The 20,830-nt window shown below is 42.3% G+C and overlaps 1 protein-coding gene across 1 annotated transcript; it reads left to right on the top strand.

Annotated features, from left to right (window-relative positions):
- The first annotated feature begins 11,057 nt into the window (after window positions 1-11,057).
- ppp4r2b (protein phosphatase 4, regulatory subunit 2b) lies at window positions 11,058-19,452 on the top strand. Its single transcript, XM_015959939.3, has 9 exons — window positions 11,058-11,209; window positions 11,860-11,941; window positions 12,613-12,783; window positions 17,425-17,518; window positions 17,606-17,643; window positions 17,732-17,806; window positions 17,911-18,051; window positions 18,151-18,440; window positions 18,859-19,452. Exons 1-9 carry the CDS (start codon window positions 11,176-11,178, stop codon window positions 19,239-19,241), a joined length of 1,308 nt encoding a protein of 435 aa, XP_015815425.3. The 5' UTR covers window positions 11,058-11,175; the 3' UTR covers window positions 19,242-19,452.
- The last annotated feature ends 1,378 nt before the right edge of the window (window positions 19,453-20,830 follow it).

The raw sequence follows: 20,830 nt of genomic DNA, 5'->3' as shown, positions 1-20,830 counted from the left end.
CACAGTGTGCGGATTTTCAAATCCTAGCATTTCAATATCTATTTTCTATCAGAAGCTAATGCAGGAGATAGGTGTAGGAGACTGTTTTCATGTTCAGCCTGCATGAAAACCTCAGAGTGACCGATTATAACAGTGACACAAATCTAACCGGCATGCACTGCTCGCCGATCACCGCTGATCTGCACAGAACTGGCTCATCTCGAACACGGCCATAGTGACTGGCACAAGAAGCTTACAGGATCTTATAAAAACACTTCAAAATTATCTACCGAAGGAAGAGATTAATACATTGCAGGCATCAAGCTAAAAAAGCCATAATAGAGCAAGGCAATAATATATATACAGTATATATATATATATATATATATATATATATATATATATATATATATATATATATATATAATCCAACCATATATATTATTATTTAGAGAGATACAGACATTTCAAAATCCTCATTTAGACCAAAAGGTTGAGGTGGCAGCTCTGCTGCCTGCCAGCCTCCACAACCCCCAATGGAGGAACAACAAGCTGCAGAACCTATGGAGGTTCCTTGGAGGTCTGCCCCATTCAGAACAAGAAAGACGCTGGCTCCAGGGCCTTTGTGCCTACTGTGGGTCCCCCCAACACCGGCGAGCCGCATGTCCCAAACGGCCGGAAAACACCACCGCCAGGAGGACATGGGGGCTCAATCGCCTTCTGCCCCTTCAAGACTCCTTATTCAAGTGGGCTTCCCAGATGGTGATTCCCTGACCAAGATAACTCCCCTCCTGGATACCGGGGCTGCCTATGACTTTATCGACCATGACCTGGCCGTCCAGCTGAAGGTATCCCTGGTTCCTGTCACCTGTCACATTCGCATCACGGCCGTGGACGGCCACCCACTGCAGCCATTCACCATTAAGGAGCAGACTCAGCCCAATGTCCATGTGTATCAGCGACCACCAGTGTTAAACTGGACAGCATTAATGTATTTGGATCACAATGAATGAAAATAAATCAAACACATTAAAAATCAAATACCAAAAGTAACCAGTAACTTCTTTTTACCTTTGATCTTTTTTACCTTTGATCTTTGTCTAAATTTTAACTGTAATCCGTTTATTTGATTGTTATTTAACATTTAGGTCAACTGGATGGAAACACTTCAGGCTGCCACCGCCACATTTGAGCTTGCTGTCTGTCAAAAACAGATTTGCTGAAAAAATAATGTCTAAAAACTAGGGATGCATCAATATCGGCGGACGTCACCTATCGATCACCAACTGATATATATATATTTTTTCCATCTTGTGTATCTGTTTCAGAAGGTGGTGGTGGTGGTGGGGTGTAATTATTTATTTGACTTATATATTTTTTTCATGAGATTAAAACTGCTTGAGATGGCTGTGACATCTCGCTTTTAAACAGGTCCTATCATAAAGAATAAGAGAGCAGAGTCGTCACACCCCATAAACTAAAAATATTCTTGAAAAATGCATCTGAGGACATGTGCAGCCAGCTCCAGTGACTAAATAAACGAAGGGATCAGGATTAGGACCCAGGCACCAGTCTGCGTAAAATACAGATGCGCGTCTCATTGAGACTTCAGATTCACACAACCCAAGAAAAAATACTGTAACGTAATGGTAATGAAATGTGCTTCTTCTGGAAGCAGTTTCTAACGCGATTTGTTTCACCAACTCATTAGTTATGAAATTAGTGATTATTGTCAAATAATTCAAAAGAAAGCAGAGTACTGCACCCCTACATTAGAATAAGACACATGAAAACAACGTCTCGGTCTTGGAAGTGTGATGTATCACCCCAATGTCACCCCAAGATTCATTTAGTGATGTATTTAGTGAAAAACACAGCAAGCATGCTTCTCTAATTGGCCTGCCATTTAATGAATTAGTTAGTTAGTTATTCATTCAATTATGTCATTGAAGGGGGCGGGTCGAGGTGCGCTTTAAAACACCACAATAAAATGTCTCATAGTGCCAGATGGCAGGTTGCTTTTAAAATATCTTCAGGAATTATCAAGTTATTAGAAATTACAACATAAAAATGATGCCTAAACTATATAATAACCTAGCATTAGTGGCCGTGTGTCGTGTAGGGAGCCGAAGTCTCCTCCCTTTCTGGTCGGCTCACGGTTCACCGGAACAATTAAGAAATGGATGCAAGTCAACGGGTCTAAAAGAGCTATTTTCTAATCCACTTTACCTGAATCACACATATGTTATATACTGCAATTTAAATGAAAAGTATTGAAGTGTGTTTCGACCACGCCAGTCACGTACTTTGAGAGTAGCTCAATAAAATTCGTCATTAGCATGACTGCAAATCAAATGTCGGTGCGTCGCATGTATGATGTCACCACAGAATCTCCTCTCCCCTAGCTTAGCTGCTACTTACCAAATCTCAAGTTTTATGGCATGGTCGAAACACACATCCTACTTTTCATTTAAATTGAAGTATGATGTGTGTGTGACTCAGGGCGTTAGGCAAAGCGGATTAGAAAATGTCTCTTTTAGCCCCGTTCACTTGCTTTCATTCTTCCTGGGAACTCACGAGCCGACTGGAAAGAGAGGACTCTTGGGCTCCCTATAGAAGAATACTCTCATGAGGGAGACAAACAGTGTGAAATAAAAACATGTTTTTGTTTTGTGTCACAAATGAAACCCCTCCTCTTTTATCCAGGCTTGGGACTGGCAGACGTGACCCAAAAGGGACGCTCTGGCAGAGTAAGTTTTTTTTAATGTATTTTTTATTTCATGTGTCATTTTTATTCATTTATTAATCAATGTAAACGTTTTCTATCTAAGGAAACCCAGCTGATGTGTTGCGTAAGGGTTAGGGTAGACGTAACCTGCTGAACCAACAGCTGCTGTGTAAAGCAGCCTGTGTACTGTCTGACACAGTCTTCAGGAGAATGATGTAAACATGGATGTTTATTAGGACCAGCATCTTTGCTATTTCTAAAGCAGGAGGTTCCCTTCAGATTGATGGTTAACTCCTAAAGTCCCTACCCAACGCAGGAACCCGTCTCTATAGCCCGTGGCTCTTCACCTTCGACAGCCCTAACCGGCGTGCAAACAGGAAACTAAAAAGTCTAAAATTAAGCTATATAAACAAGCTAAAAACTTACCTAAAGTAATCTTGGGTCCTAAAACTGATTTTTTTCCTGCCTAGTGCAGCTAAATTTATTCAGTAATTTGCTTTGCATTTCAATTCACTCACCAGCTGCTCTGCCTCCGTGAATAACTCATGTTTCGGACAGGGGCGGCGTTAGGCCTGGCTACTTGGGCTCAAGCCCCGAATGTTTTATGAAAAGCCCCAGATCTAAAACATGGAAGTAACATGCAGTACCAATGACCAACAGAGAGGGAGAAGCTGGCAGTAGTTTGTATACAGCCTGCCTGAGCCTCCACCACTGAAGAAGAAGCCCTTCAGCAGCCGGTTTCTTCTACAGTCTCTGCCTGAAACACATGAGTGAAGATGGACATAAGGACGTTTTTTAGACCAAAAGTACCGAGACAGAACCCCAGCTTTGATGAGACTGGTGTTGACTCAGGTTTGTAAGTCTTATTAGAAAATATTTGTTGTGCTGCTGGTTTGCCTAAAGTTAGCTTACTATCAGGTAAAGTTGTTGGAAAAAGAAAGGGAATATTTACTATCATCTCACACTAAACACTAACAGGAACAATACTCTGCCCTGAATATGCTTAAAATGTAGCTTCAGATAAAAAATTATGTGGTACAAGACAAATATATATACTGTATGATGTTGACTAGTGCGTGTCACGTGTGTGTGTGTGTGCGTGCGTGTGTGTGTTAAGCCCCGGATCTTCTTCAGTCCTATATCCGCCCCAGGTTTCTGATCTACTGCTCAGAGCATTTCTTTGTCTCGTCGAACACCTTTTTCTGTTCTTCTAGACTTCCCATCATCTCCTGCATTTCTGCTTTGTTAGTCTTAAACTTTTGGATGTTTTTCATCAGTTTAGTTTTACCTTTCGTCAGTTTGTCGTAGACCTGATCCAATTTGGTATTTGTTTCCTCTAGTTTCTTTTTCTCATCGTTTTGTTCAATCATTTGTTCCTGCAGTTCCCGCCTTTCCTCCTCAGCTGTAACCTTCTGCTTGTCCACGAGCTGGGATCTAGCTTCCAGCTCGCGTTTCTCTTCGTTTAGATATCCATTTCTAATTTCTAGATATGTTTTCTCGTCATTCAGCATTTGAATGGCGTCTCTTATCTTCTGCTGTGATTCAGTCTTTTTCTGTTGAAACTCAGATTGCTCTTTGTGTAGATTTTCAATTCCAGCTTCTAGATAATTCTTCTCATCAATCACCATTCGAACGGCATCTTGTCATGATCTGCGTCTGCCCCTTCCCTCATGTGTCTCCTTGTGTTCTCCATCCGTCTCTAAATTCTCCTTTTGTGTCTCCTAGCGCCCTCATGTGTCCTTGTCTGCGTCTTCCTCTTGTGTCTCCTGGTGCTCCCAATAGAGCTCCGGACCCCACGTGACTCTCAGTTAGTAGAAGCCATATTGGCAGGAAAAAAAGGTAAACAAACACGGATCGTAAACATGAACATGAACGGGATCGGCTTGGATTTTACTTCGTCGGACTTTACTTCACACTTTAAAACCGAAGAAATCGTTTTATATAGTCAGACATTAAATAGACTAAACATCTCCGACCCTTACCGTGCCCCTGGGATACTTTTTAAAAACGCCAGAAGCTGGCAGAGCGGACTTCTTACCGGACCTGGCCGGGGAACCCCTTGGGATTTCCCCGGAGGAGCTGGCCCAAGTGGCTGGGGAGAGGGAAGTCAGGGCCTCTCGACGCTACTGCCCCCGCAACCCGACTCCGGATAAGCGGATGAAAATGGATGGATAGATGGACAAATAACAGATTTACACATAAGTAGTTTAAATAGAGTGCTGTGCTATTTGAATTTATAAACTGAACGCCAAGAGAAATCACTAGTTTGATTTTTTTCGTGAATAAAGTAAATATGTCAGGCAGGAGCGTCTCAGAATCTGTCTGAGATCAGTCTCTGTGAGACAGATAATAGCAATCCAAAGTGCTTTTTATGTGTGATCTGACAATTGATCAACCATTGATTAAAAATTAAATACAGCTTAGCCGGTTAATTTCTGTGATCATAAAACACGTAAACGGCAGCATGTAGAACTCACGAGGAAACGTTTTACGTGACGTTTACGTGTTGCTATGAGTAATAAGACAGAAAAAGCCACGCCAAAATAAGTTTAGGAAGCCCACTAAGAATCGTAATAAAAGCATTTAAAATAAATACCATACACAGTTGAGGAAACGTTGGTTTAAGTACCTGATATGAAGTGGTCGCTGCATAAGCGAAATCCTTTACTCTCGGGATCCCACAGCTTCATTTTAGCCCGGTCACTAGCGCGTTTTACTACAATGATCCAACGTTTGCGGCGCTCCGGATCTTGGGGAATCCTGTAGATGGCTCATTCCTTATGTCGTCCGCGTCTGTTCTGCATCCTGGGGCACAACAGGAATCTACCATATTTCCCGTTTGAGTTTTCTGACAATAACAAATAGTCCAGCTGCGGGCTTCTGCCTGCCAATATGGCGCCATTTTGATTTGAACTGTTGCATGCCGGGAGAAGTGACGTCAACTCCCGGAGCTCTATTGCCCCCAGATCTTCAGCCCTCTAGGTTTCCCTCCTCAGGCACCCCCCTCCCAGGTCCTGTGCTCCCTTGGCCCCCTTTTAGTCACGCCCCTGTAGTTTTTCTTTCTGTAGTGTTTGTTTTCCTCTAGTTTCAGCTTCCCCCTTAGAATATTAGTTATGTTTGCTGCCCTTCAGGTCTTTAGGTTTTATTCTTAGGTCATTTTCCTTTAGTTACAGCTGTTCATTTTTATTAGTCTCTCTAGTATGTTTTTTCCCATCGGTGTTTGAGGTTTTTTGCCCCTCCTTAGATTATTAGTTATCTTAATTTTATGCGCTGAAGTTCTTTTGTTACTTTTAAATAGAGCAAAGTAATGTAGTAACCTACACAGTGTCATTAAAGCCAAAGCTTGATCAGTTTAAATACTATTTTTCAAGTAAAAATGTGCCCCAAACTAGTTAACTGTGGCTCCATGTCAAGTGGACTAAAGAAAGGAAGGGGGAAAAAATCAAATCGCTGGAGAATTGTTTCTTTCCATTTATATAACGTTTGACTTTACATTCAATACAGGGCGGCATTTTACACTGTTTATTTATTTTTTTAGTATCAAGGCTGTAACATAAAGATAGCCAGTTCTTACCACAAACCATCTTTCAATCGGAAATATTGCAAAAAGGATTAATATGTCCTCACTGTGAACGTTTAAGACAAATAGCAACACTTAAAACAACTTCCGAACTGTAAAAAACAAATATCCGCGATAAACATCTGTTTAAATACCGGACGAGGTTATCTCTGCTTTCTCAATGTCCGTATTGCTAGATATGGCGCTTTTTAAGGCGAAATCCCGGGGAATTTCGTCTAGAAATGCAATTACCCTAACCGTGCGCGATCCCGCTGTGGCTAATCATTTTTTGGCAGCCAGTCGCTTTTTGGCACACCAGGACACATTGTTCACAATTATGTCGTGTTTCAAAAGTAAAAGCGGTAATTTCAACATGTGTAAGTATCCCGCGTCAAGTCTATGTATCATACGGTTTGTAATAAGGCAAACCGTTTGTAAATCCGTTAATATTTAATCGAGTTATAAGTATTTTTAGTTGAGCCATGCACTCACCCTCAGCTAGAGAACGGTTAGTAGAGGGCCGCCGTGTAAGGACGCTGTCGACTCCCAGTTAGGTCATCTAGCTAATGTATATATGATACCTATGGTTATGCATCCACATTTACGTTGTGCGTTCCAGTGGCTTGGTGGGCGCTGGAGAACGTAACAAGGTCGCCGCCATATTGAATGGGTCTCCTCATTTTCCAAAGTCAAGAGTAAGCTACAATGCCCGTTTCTATGCAGCCACCGGTTACAACTGCCGTACAATAGAAAGCAGATCAGTGATTGCAGTGCTTATTTACAGACTTCAAACTAGGGGTGGGGTATGTTACTATGGTTACCACAAGTGCACCGTAGGAATTATGTAACGCTATTGGTTTAGAAAAATGTTCATGGATCTTAATGGTTATCTGATATATGCAGGGCTTAATTTGAGCCTAATCTTGGTCCGGGAACAATCTTATTTTGAAAGGACCGTTCTGGCAACTGTCTGCTACGATCCAGCAACTCACGAGACAAACTTGTGCTATACGCAGGATTCGAATTACGGGTGAGCTAGGCTCAGCGTACCCTCCCGTTCGTGTTCCGGTGTCGGTACAAGATCTGCTCGGGTGCAAGATCGGCTCGGGGTCATTCGACTGCCGATGACGTCAAAGTAGTTGATTGGCTGAACATGAACCTTACGGAAGTTACGTAATCATGTTACGTTGTTATCATGTTACGTTGGTCCAGGCAAATTTTTCTGTTGGAAAGATGGACAACTTTTACAAAGAAATCCATCATTACCTCTTTGAAAATACACTTTTTGCATAGAGCTGCATGTATATTAGGGCTGAACAATTAACTGCATGTGCAATTAAATTGCGATGTGACAAAAGGAGATTTTCTAATCACAAAGGTTGCAATTTGACAGCAAGTGGTTAGTGCAATGCTAATATACATGGAAAAACCCATAGGAATGCTAATGCTAATATCACCGATTATATTCTTACAAATTATGAATTAGAAATGTGCCAAATGATTACATTTGGAGTCTAATAGAAAGTTAAACTACCATCAATCAAATAAGTACAGACAGGTATTTTAGTAAAGCCAGAAAACGTTTAACTCCAGAGTTTTGGCTAGCAGCTATGAGCGTAACTGAACTACGCATGGACAAGACGTCAAAAACTCTAAACACAAAATACTTCAATAAACGGGACACACTTCTTTCCTGCAAATACAATTTCACAGGTGTTGCTAATACCTATGATCCTTCAAGGGATGTGCTCAAAGAGGAGTTCAACATTTTGAATAAAATATAGTGTTTTATTTTACAAATACCATTATAAACACAAACTTACGTCGTAAGAAACATTATTTTAATAACGAAACTGCTAAATTCTTTCCAACAGTATAGATGTGTAGTGTATTTTGTCCGAGTGGGTTTGCCGTACTTTGACGTCATCAGCAGTCGAAGGACCCCGAGCCGATTTTGCACCTGAGCAGATCCTGTACCGACACCGGCTCTCCCTTGCCCTGCCTCCAACATGCCTCCATCTAAAAAGGCTTGGTTATCCAGAGTTATCTCTGTAGTTATGCTGCTATAGGCTTAGACTGCTAGAGGACACACTGACCACTTTCCACACTCGACTTTCTTCTACAATCTGCTCTTTCACTGTATTATTTCCTGCTATTTTAGCTGTTAACTTTATTTTTTCTCTAAGTGTTTTTCTCCCCAGAAGAAGCTACAATGATGTTCTGCTGAGCTGTGGTGGCCTCGTGGAGGGGGGCATCGTCTAGCACACTGCTGCTAACCACTAAAACATTCTCCCTCTCCTGATAACTTTTTGCGTTCCTTGACGTTGGATGTGCTACTACTAGTTTACTCATTTAATTATAGATTCACTAGGATAAATAGAATAAAGTTTATTTCTCGCAAAGTAGAATATTTACTAAGAAATTACAATGTAACCATAGACACATTGCTTGGTGTGTGTGTGTGTGTGTGTGTGTGTGTGTGTGTGTGTGTGTGTGTGTGTGTGTGTGTGTGTGTGTGTGTGTGTGTGTGTGTGTGTGTGTGTGTCTACTCTGTCTTCTCCATCCCCAGTGAGTCGTGGTGGATGGCTGCTTATACTGAGCCAGGATCCTCTGGAGGTTTCTTCCTGTTAAAAGTGATTTTCCTCTCCACTGTCACTACATGCTTGCTTAGTATGAGGATTGCTGTAAAGTCTCTGATACTAGTCAGTGACTTGATGCAATTTGCTGGGTTCCTTATATAGGAAACATTTTTTCTGATTGGCTTAATGAACTGACCTGAATTGGAATGTTTATTATGTGAAGTGCCTTGAGACGACTCTTGTCGTGATTTGGCGCCATATAAATAAAATTGAATTGAATACTATTACCTGTACAGACAAACCCATATACTAATCACTAAGTAAACGTGTTAGTACGAGTAACTCAAATATGAATGGAAAACACACTTTAAACCAAAGCCTTTAACTTTTTGAGGAAACAAGTGTTTTTCTTCAGAAGTAATTCTCGCCTGTCTTTCGTTTAACATGCTGTCGCGGCACCTGTCATTTGCGTCTCTTCCACGTTGATTAGGCTGACAATGTGGAGCAGTAGCGGTTTTAGGCACGGGCAGACAGGGCAGTTGCCCGGGGCGGCATTTTTTCATGACACAAAAGGGGCGCACAAGCGCGGAGTAAAAAAAAAAAAAAAAAAACAGGAAATCTGCGCCGCACCGAGGTTTTCTATTATCTGTCATATGACAGTGTCTGGATTGGAAACAGCAAGTTGGCGCCCCCTGCAGCTGCAGGCGCTGAACGTTCACGTGCTCCGTGTGTCTATGAAGAACAGGAAGGGGAGGGGTGCGGCGGGGGAATTCACCTCTGCGTCTTTCCCAAATAAATGAGCGGGTAGGGGCTGAATCAACTGTATTAAGATGGCTAAAGTCAATCACATCTTAACGTTCTTCCATATTTCATTCATAATATCATAAACACAGGCCTATCATTCTTTCAGGTTTCTCTGAATAGTGTGAAATGGCCGAATAAAAAAAGGAAAAACAAAATGATTTTGTGGTCACCCCCCCATCAAGGTCAAATTGTTTAGTCCTGACTAAAGGAAACTTATTGAGTCAAGAGCCAAACAGAAGAGATGAACATAAAAAAGCTAAAACCACCAGGTGCCCCATTCAGGGGGAAAAAAAGAAAAAAGAGGAGAAAGATAAAGGTATGTAGCTCTCATGATGCATGTTTTCAATTATTTGAACCAGTTAACTGGGATTTTAACGGTTAAATGCGGTCAACTAATTGCTAACAGAGCTAATAGGGCTGAAATATTGAAACAAATATTCAAATGGTTTGAAAAAAGTCCTTGAATCGTTTTTTACTGATTCAAACTAGGATTTGTTAAATGCTCACTGCAGCCCGTGGCCTGCCTGAACAACAACAAACACATGTTGATCATGTTCACATAATAATAAATAAAACAATTCTACAAGCTGAAGAAAACACCCCAGTCACCACTAACTATCCTGTTTATTTATTGCAGATGGCTGCACTGATTATTTTTTACATGATTTGTTCTGTAAAAGTTGGCATTTTTGGTAATCTACAGTTTTTTATGTCAGTTTAAATTACAATTTCAGAGGCAATTCTAAAATATTATGGATCATGAGCTCTATTGGAGATCTACCCCAACTTTTGGACTGCTCTGCCAGTCACTGTGGCTCAAGCTGAGAGGAGCTTTTCAAAACTTGATCAAGTCATGCCTGAGGTCACCTATGTTTCAGGGGCGGCTCACTAACCTGGCTCTGATTAGTATCAATCACTCAGTAGGGGAGCAGATTTCATGTGATGACATTATTGATGATGTTGCATCAAGGTTAGGTTTTAATTTTAGTTTGTGTTTTCTATTCTAAGTGCAATGCTGTAGTGATTATCTTTAGTTTGTTATGTGTGAAATATTTTTGCTATTTAGAATATTTATTATCTATTATGTTCATATATTCTTAATATTTAGTTATTGTTTGTTTTTGTATAGTTGATTCTATATATTTTGATACAGTATATAATGTATAGTGATTTACATTCTGACAACTTCATAGTAATTAATGTAAATATGTGCAACTTAGAAAAATTAATGTTCAATAGTTGTTCTAATAAAACATGCCTGTTTGTAGAAAACATGCGTGTGGTCATGCAGGTGGGGTGGTGGTGGTGGTGGTGGGGGGGGGGGGCGCTCAAAGGGGGCCTCGCCCGGGGAGTAATTCGATGTAGAACCGCCACTGATGTGGAGATAACGGCGCAGCTGCTGCGGTAGAACAGGCAGTGACCTCACGGCGCCATATTAAAATGCTCCCTCCTCGTCGCCTCAGCAGCCCGTGAGCTTGTAGCTTAGCAGAAGCAGCTAGCACCGCTGACAAGAGGGCAACGACGTGATGGAAATTGACTCGCTTGAAGAGGCGCTGAGAGGTGAATTGTTCTATTTCGGTTGAAGCGATCTGACTGTCGCTACTTTGCGCCAATAGCTTTATACTATTGAGACGTTATTAAAATATATTTTGATAGTAGCTCACGAGCTAGTGTCGCTAGCTTGCTGCTAGTTAGCCAAAGCTAATATAACAAGGGCTTTTACGGAAACTGTTAGCCTTCTGTTGTACAGTTTGTCCTGGCCTCAACGCAAACGAGTTATTAAACTTTAATTATTCGACAGTAACGAGCCAATGTGCCTTTTCTTCTCTTTAAACAGTGCACTTATGGTCTTCATTTACTGGTTTAGCTCTTTGTAGACAAGTGTTTGCCGGTTGTAATGTTGAGGCTAACTTAGCATCCCAGGCTGTATGCTAAACCTGCTTCATTTTTAGCTACTTATCACTATAAACTACACTGATTATATAAATGTACTGGGCAAATCACGTAATTTGACTGTCAATTGAGCACGTGTCGTACAGCACTTGAGCTACATACTTAGTCTGCTGAAGTAGACGCTACTGCAGGAAGTGGACATCCATGTTCAATGGCAGTTATCTTTAGACTGAACAAATCGTGATGTCTCCTTTGGTGTTTTGACTGATTTCTTGGCTGGTTTTTTGTGCTGACGCCCTGCGTCTCGCTTTTTCCAGATTTTGATAAAAAAGCAAAAAAGGAGCCAACCCCTCTTTTGGAGCAGTTTTTATGCCATGTTGCCAAAAGTGGACAGACCATGTAAGTGAACCCTTCTGACCTCTTTGCTGTTTTACCCACACCAAATAATCAGATAACTGATGTTCATTTATGTGCTAGTTTTTATTTTGAAGGTGATAATTGTCTGCGGCTAATGTCAGATGTGGCAACCCCTAAAGGATTTAGCATTTTTGAGGTTTTAAAACTGGTCTAATGTTTTATGTGGCTGATCATACTACAGCTCAGCACACATGCTGACCAGAAAAAAAAGTCCGTTAAAAACTTTTCCTTCAGAATTAAATAGTTGTAGTGAAACTGAAGGATTGCAGTTTTCACTGACAGCAATGTCAAATGTATTCACAAAGACACAAACATAACAGAAACAACTTCACATTAGGCAACAGCCAGTTTTATGGCTTTATCACCTTTTGTAGAAGGTCAGGTATCACTGACACCATAGACAAAGCTTCAGTTAACCATAGTGTGGCTTGGTTATTGTAAAACTCAAATGATAAAAGGCCTTTATTTATATAGCACCCAAGGCACTTTACAACACAAGTCATTCACACACACGCTGGTGGTGATGAGCTACATTGTAGCCACAGCTGGCCTGGGGTGCACAGACATGGGCAAAAATAAGATGTTTATACCCAACATCTTTGTGCTACTTAGGTAATTGAGGTTTTGACAAGTTTATTTTCTATGCTTTTCAGGGTTCAGTGGTCTCAGTTCAAGAGCTACTTCTTGTTTAAGTTGGAGAAGGTGATGGATGACTTCAAAGCCTCCGCTCCTGAGCAAAGAGGACCTGCAAATCCGAATGTGGAGTCTGTTCCATTTGAGGACATGAAGGAAAGGATCTTAAAGATTGTGGAAGGATACAATGGGTAGGTGCTCGTCTACAGTAGCTAATGCCGCTTACACATTAGCGTCAGGGTTTGGTCGTGCTGAATGGCGTGAGTTTGGTCTTGAACGGGCGGTGTAGTGTTCAAATATAATCCGAGGGACTTCCCAAGAATGCCTGTGGGCGGTGTTTAATACATGGAGGAAAGTTCGCGGTGTCCTCCATTATAAGGTAAACAAAGGCGGACGCTAGCTGTGTTGCTTCTGGAGACTCTGAACCAAATGATTTTATTAATTGGCTGTGTGTGTGTCCTCATAATCTTGTGCCACACACACAAATGCACCCACACACTGATTTCTCCCCAGAGCAGCTGTCTGCTCGCCAGGGCAAGAGCTTTGATGCGGAGAATAGGCGTGCACACACACACACACACATACACACACACACACACACACAGAGCTATTCTCTTCTCCCATTCCCACTGATCTGCAGCTCTGGAACGGCAGCTACGTGCTACAGGCAGAAGATTACTCAACAGCATCCAGCATGAAAAAGAATTGCGCATGCGGTACCCCCCCCCCCAACCCCCCCCAGATCAGTCCATAGTGTTGTCACGGTCCCAGTCTGACCGCTGGGGAGAAGGTCTGAGAAAGTCGCCTCGGCACCGAAAACGCAAATCTGACCTGTGTGTGAAACCAAATTCTGGTTCCGTACGCTACCTTTTGGGGCCGTGCCGACGTTAATGTGTGAGCACCTTAAGTGTAGGTCTGCGTAGCACAGGAAGTTGCAGGATTGCTGGAGACTGTAGACTTTGTGCCTTGTAATGGCAACTGTCAGCTATTAGCTTAGCACGCTGTAAAACTTTGATTGGTTAAAAAAAAAAATTCAACAGTTTTTTTGCATCAGCATTTCTGTCAAGTGTACTTTTGTCAGATTTGCAACACTACAGTTTTGAAATAAGGTTTGACATTGAATATGTTTATAGGAGCTGCTAAATGTAGCCAGAAGTTTCCATCCACACCTAATCAGCTTTTTGTAACCTTGCCCAATCATATCTCTGTTCTTTTCATTCTCTGGGGTCCAGGGTGCAAATAACTGTTTTTGACAAATTTTGATTTAACTTTTGTATTTCCAAAATAAAACCATCCCCACCGCCTTACATGGTATCAATATTTTCAGCACAACCTGGACTGTGTGAAATGTATACTTATTTTTATATTTAGACTTAATGGGATTCTATCTAGGATCTTAAGTTGCTCCAAAACATAAAATCTGAGCTGGAAAAAGTTTATTGTATAATTGTTTATTTTGTTTATAAATGGGAATACCAATGTAAACTGCTATATTTGTTCATACTTTTTTTTAAAATAAATTTACAAATAACACTTGTATAAAATACCAGCAGGCAAATGAAAGCAAGTTTTTATTGGTTTCTGTACAACTATGTACTCGGGTCGATATTTGAGCAAATATTTACTGTTATTTACATAAGGGAAGAATTTTGTTTTTGTTTTCAAAGACGACAGTTTATTTGTGCCACTCCAAGTATCAGTGTCTGTCCGCCACTAAGCAGAGCGGTGCATAGGCCTGGTGCTACCATGTGACAAAAAACTATTAAAAACATTTTCTAGGAGGAAAGGTGATCTAACTTGACTCCTGGTTTTCTCCATGGCTGGAACCTGCTTACCCCTGGCCCACTGTCGGCATCCTCTTATGTCTTGTGAGGATCACAGCGGGGGCGTGGCTCTGCCTCACTCCGCAGAGATGGAGATGTGACAGCGGTCCAGTGCCGCCCATTCTTGTCTTTCCTTCTCCAAGCTGTTCTTAGCAAACTATTTTAGTATAACTGGTTTTCCTTGGCCTGTTAGCAAAATGTAAAGCTAGAGTGTGGCTTATGATCTTCATCTTAAACGTAAGGTGTGTGTGTGCGTGAATACGCCACACACAGCTCCTGGACCCTACCTTGAAAGAGCTTAATTTAGATTTTGCCATAGTTGTAACAACACAGCAGCAACCAGTCTGACTATAGTGAGTGCATCAGGCTCACAGCTGATAGGATAACGGGCATTCTGCTGCTGCCATGTCAATATAAAAGTATCAAGCTGAAAGTATGTTGTTTTAATTGTGTTTGGGCAGCTAGACAACACGTCTATTCTATAGAGGTGTGACTCTTCACTTGTCTCCTGATTCGATTCAATTATGATTATTGGGTCCATGATTCAATTCGATATCCCGATGCATCGCGATTATTTCATATTGATTTGTTTTCATCGATAAATAGAAGATGTCAGATAATTGCTTTTTATTTTTAATTTTAATAAACATAATTGACACAACCTGCCATCCCTCCAAAGCTCTCCATTCACAACAGGTTAGGACAAAACGTTTACACATTTAAGAAGATTTAACAAAGTAAAACATCTGTTTCCTCGTTCAACACCACGCCTCAGGCTGAGAAAAACACGCTTTGCAAAAACTCTCAAAATGTAAAAAAGTACTGAAACCCTACAGGACACATAATGTAATAATAAAATACATATTGGGTTCATATATGAGTGTTTAATGTCTCTGAGAAGCTTTACCCCGGTTTTCCACCGGAGCCGTCAGCAGCGCGAGTCGGCTGCGTCTCAGGAGCAGCATGTCGCGGCCTTTACGCGCCGGTTCTATTTTCTACGCGCGACGCCTCTGAAACAGGTCAAGTTCGACATTTTTGGGGAAGGAAAGACAGGAAATCAGACGCGGAAATGGAGAGAAGCTACCGAGATTTTCAGAATAAAGAACGTACTGCGTTCCGGTTGCTTTACTTTTAAAAAAAGTTACTAACTGTGCGTCCCCGTGAGAAGTTATCACCTAGCTAGCGGTCTCCTTTGTTTTTCAGGTCCGTATTGGCGATTATAAAACGGACAGAACATAAAACACAAACCATGTTGTAGTTTTCTCCTGCTTGTTGTTGTGTTTACCGACGAAGTCACTCGTGTGACTTCGTGCTCTGTCGGTGACAGCTGCTCCCCTGCTGCTTCGCGTCTCGTGGGAAGGGCCAAGCAGCAGCTTACGCGAGCAAGACGTGCTGCTGCAGTAACGTGCTGCTGACGGCTTCTGTGGAAAGCCGGGGTTAGAGTCAAATATTTATGCCACAGTTGAAGGGTGTCAGAAGCAACACCAAATGAAATGTTTCACTTAGTTTGTTATTTTATTTGAACCCAGTGGTTCATTTCTGACATGTTGGAGAATGAATCAAGTTCTGTTTGATGCAGAAAATAAAACATAAAACAAATTCTACACTTCCAATAATATTTAAGATGTGTGTTTTATTCTTTCTGGTAATAACACCAGCAGAAGGCTGTGGGCTGGATTAGGATTAAATTACCCAGTTGATGGATCTCCTTCACTAACCAGCTAACTACAAACCTTTCCACTAACCTGTCCTGTGTGACCCTCACCATGTGACCCTCATGTCCATGCTGTCTCTGGAGGAGCAGATAGGAGACGAGATCTCCTGTAACTTAAAATGAACCAAAGCTTCCTCCCAGCTTCTCTTTAAGCTGAACTAAACATCAGTTTATCATCATGAAACAAGATAATAAAGCGGAACAAAAACTTCTATCTTCTATTTCTTCTTCTTTTCCGTGTCCTTAAATTGACAGACGATCACGCTGCAGCCGCCGTCATTGACCCCGCCCCCTCCCCAAGACCGGATCTCCCGGCATCACAACCCTCGGTCTGACTGAGCGCTTCCAGGAGAAATAATTAAATTATGAAAATAATAACGCGTGTTTGGAGCATCGGTTTGGAGGAGCGTCCTCCGATCCTCTCTCTTGTCTGAGCAGACAATCTCTCTCAGTTACTGTACGAGTGAGCGGAGGGTGCCGCGTGACAACCCGCTCATTTAACATAATTCACGGCCCAAATCCGGTCGGGCTGATTCGGTTCCGGTTCCGTCTCCGGTTACAACTCTAGCGCTCAGCCCTGCAGTACCACATTAAGGCGGAGGTAAATGTGGAGGACGCTCACTCTGACAGATTTGGATGCTGCGCTGGTGCCGCCGTTAAAAACCAAAACTACATTCCACTATAATCGATTATGGCGTACTCTTCTACGATGCAGAATCGTTTATGTCCGCATCCCGATGCATCGATTATTTGATTATTTCATCAGCTCTAGTACGCTAGCAACATGTGGTTTAGTTTATTTAACAAGGCTGTGCTCATAAATGAATGTGCAGCAGGAGCTGTGCTACTTTTCACCTGTTTTACAAAGTCACCCGCCTCGCCTGATGACACATAGTGTGGATAAGATGAGGCATCGTAAAATGAAGAAAATAAAACGTAGATTTCTATATTTACATGCTAGACGAGCTGGAAGCTGTTCAGAAACGTCCTCAAGGATGAACTCAAGGCAGCGTAAAGTAATCCTCAGATGGACCTGGAAGATGCTCCTGGACAAACGGACGACAAAGTTACCTCAGACCACTCTGGAGAGAGAGTAGTTCTATCTACAGGGTTCCTCGTAAATAAACCATTTAATATTTATTGAACTTTAAATATAAAACTGAATTAAACGGTGTGTTGGGGTCCTTTCTTCAGTTGTTTCATCGTAACCCTGAAGAACAGGAAGGCAAAGGGCTATTTTTTGTTGTAGAAGCGCTTAAGGGTAATTATTTCTTTCTGCTCCTCTTTTCCGTTAGAATTCCTTTCACAATCCAGCGCTTGTGTGAGCTACTCACAGAGCCCAAACGGAACTACACGGGAACAGACAAGTTTCTCCGGGGGGTGGAGAAGGTAAGCTGCTGAGCTACAGGTGTGTCTTCTCCTTCAGACTGATGAACGGAAACATTTTGACCTAAGTGATCGTTTCTGTTCCTCTAGAATGTGAGGGTGGTAAGCTGTGTCCACCCGACTGCAGAGTAAGTCATCGATCCGTGTTGATCAATTTGTTACATGAATGCTGTAGTGTCACCGTCTGATGGATGACCTCTGTGTTTGAAACACCAGGAAGAATGGCTGCAGTGCTGTGAACAGGATGAATGGAGTGATGCTTCCAGGAAACACATCAGCGTTTACAGAGAGGTTGTCCTGGAGGGATTTTCAGTCTGACAAACGCTTCTGTATAACCGCCGTTAGTTTGAAAATGATTATTCTTTGTGTGTGTGTGTATGCGTGTGTTCTGTTAGGAAAGTGAACGGTCCGGGAACTCCCCGGCCGCTGAACAGACCAAAGGTTTCTCTGGCCACCTCACTAGCAGCTAACGGTCTACCAGACAGCACGGACAACACGGACCTCAACACGGAGCTGGAGGACGGCAAAGACACGAGGTGAAAAGAAGTTTCTCTCACACACACACACACACGCACGCACGCAAAAGTATGTCTGGAGTCTTGATGTTTCTCTTCTACGTGTCTTTTCTCTCCCAGCGAGGTTTCACGTTCAGAAGGCTCCCCTGGGAGTGCTGTGAAGAACAAACACTCTGATGAGGAGGAGGACACAGAAGCCGAACACCGAGAAGTAAAAAGACTAAAGTTCGGCAAGAATGAGGATGAAGATGATGATGAGGAGGAGGAGGAGCAGCAGGAGGTGGACACACTTAGGCCTTCAGACAGTGCTTGCCTCTCAAAAGAAGCAGAGGCCATGGTCCAAGAGGATGAAGAGGAGGATAAGAGTTTGAGCGAAGAATCCAGCTCTGCTGCAGCCCCTGAAGAGCAAGGTATGAGAAGTTTCATGGATATGAAACGCCGCTCTTCCTCTGGCTTTGATGTTCATTTAGCACAAAGGATGTAAAGTTGTTCATCTACAAAAGGCCCTACTCCCTTTAGTTTTCAGTCTCCACTTGGGGGCTGACCTGATCCCTGATCAGTGGTGATGTATGGGTGGAAACTCCAAACCTTGATCTGGTTTCTGTAGTGAACAGGGAGATAACTAGTGACCCCATTGGTGCATGTTGGCTTTTGTGTTTAACCCCAAAGTCGGTGACTTCAGCTACTGTTACCATGGTGATTTAGCTGCACTCGAACCATAAACTGTCACAAAGTGAGCTAAACAGCAAGTCTGTGTTCAGCCCCTTGATGAGCATGTGGATAAGCGGTCTATTCATCATCAGACGAAAAATCTTCTTTTTATTCCAGAACCAACAAGCAGCACACAGGCTGAGATGTGCACGGGCTCGGATCCGGAGGAGGAGGAAGACGAGGAGGAAGAGGAGGAGGAGCCGCCGGTGGAGAAGGAGGTGCCATGTGGCTCTGAAGAGGAAGGCAGTGACATGGATCAGCAGGAGGCATCTGAAGGTGTCCAGGAGAGGTCTGAGACCAGCAGGGACAGTGAGGAGAGCAGCAGTGACCCAGTCAGCAGCAGCAGCAGCAGTAGCAGCAACAGCAGCTGTAGCATAGAAGAGGGGGCGGACGGGACTCCCGCTCCCTCCAGCAGTACCACCCAACCTCCTACAGAGGGCGCCGTGGGAAGTGCCACCTCACACACTGGGACCACTGAGGAGCCAATGGAGCAGGACTAGACAGAAGACCCCCTTGAGCCATGTGTGACCATAAACCAGCTCGTCCTTGAATCCAGCCTTACCGTGTCTGGGAGAGAGGACAACGGCACCTCAAACACCTCGTTCCACTTTAGGACACTCCTCCAAAAACAGCTACCTGGCGCTCATGTGGGCTACACATAATTAATTTAATTGTACTGGAATATTATCTCGATCTCTTGGTTTGAAGTTCCCCCCGATAAGAGGGTTGGTTTCTGATTACTTCACGTTTTCTTTCTTGTGTTCCACATCAGCGGTGGTCTGGTCCTGCTCTCGTACCACTCACTCCAGACGTCTGGGCCTTTGATGTAATAGGAAGTCTCTTTAAGCTTGGTGTTGAGACTTGAGAGCCATCTCTTCATTTCTTGGGACAACTGAAATAAAACCACTCTGTTTCCTTCCTTGTACAAATGAAGTCCAATGCTGGTCTAACCCCTCTGGTTCATGAACTTGTTCATGTACACCTGACTTCTGGTTGTAAGGTGGGACACTTCAGTTTTAGTTTTCCTGGTTTGTTATTTTAAGCCTATTTTTACAGTACACTACCAGTCCCGCTGACATGCTCTGATGTGCTACCTTGTAGAGGTGTCCACTTCGCCGAGATGATTTGGTTACATAGAACCATCGTTTGAGAGTTTTCAGCTCAGTCACTTATTTTGGAGTACTTTTTTTTCCTGTCTGCCGGTTGCAGTTTCCAAAACCAGCTGTGAGTACAAAGATGACGGCTTTCTTGGTAATGTGATGTCACCATGTTGTTTCACTGACAGAACACTTACTGGGTCCAGTTCTACACCTGTTTCTGCAGCTGTACTTTTGATATTTAGGATTTTAAATTTCTGTAAAGTAGATTTTTGTAGATTGTTATACAGTATGTGTTCACTGCCTTTGTGAAACCATATATTATTGTATAATTTCTGTGTATACTCTGAATGCTTTTGCTTTTATTGCGGTATTCAGAACAGCAATAAATGTTAACATTTTTATGCAGGGTGGTCTGTCTTACATCCTGTTTTTCCTCTGTTAGCCATAACAAATCTAGAAAATGTCCATTTGTCTTCTGCTACTGCAGCGTGTGCACGATTTACATGTCGGTAAATTATAAGCAGAAAGTGAATGACAGGAACTTCCCATGTTCTAGGATTTGAGCTTCAGTTTGGAATGCATTTAAAGTTTTATCCGATACAAAATGTCAATTGATCACTGAAATTAATGTAAAAACAATTTTGGTAAATCAGAAAATTAAGTTTTCTGAAAAAGTTCCAGATATACTGACTTTCTACTCAGAAGTCATTTATACCTGAAGCCACCTCAAGGAAGCGCCTTCAGATGGTCGATCCTAAACAAGCTGGCTGAAGGTCTGGTTGAATACCAGAGGTGTGACCAAGTCACTGCTTTGCGAGTCACAAGTCTTTCCGGTCGAGTCCAAAGTCAATGATGTGGAAGTCCAAGTCAAGTCCACGCTCTTAACTTTGAATTTACAAGTCACAATCAAGCCATCTGTCCAGCTTCAATTTAATGACGAATAAATTCCAGAAATAAAGCTTCTTAAAGCTTCATTTATTTGCTCAAAC

The sequence above is a fragment of the Nothobranchius furzeri genome, chromosome 3 (assembly GCF_043380555.1).
Source record: "Nothobranchius furzeri strain GRZ-AD chromosome 3, NfurGRZ-RIMD1, whole genome shotgun sequence".
Classification (NCBI taxonomy): domain Eukaryota; kingdom Metazoa; phylum Chordata; class Actinopteri; order Cyprinodontiformes; family Nothobranchiidae; genus Nothobranchius; species Nothobranchius furzeri.
The sequence above is the reverse complement of the archived record's forward strand: the minus strand, read 5'-3'. Positions and strand labels throughout refer to the sequence as shown.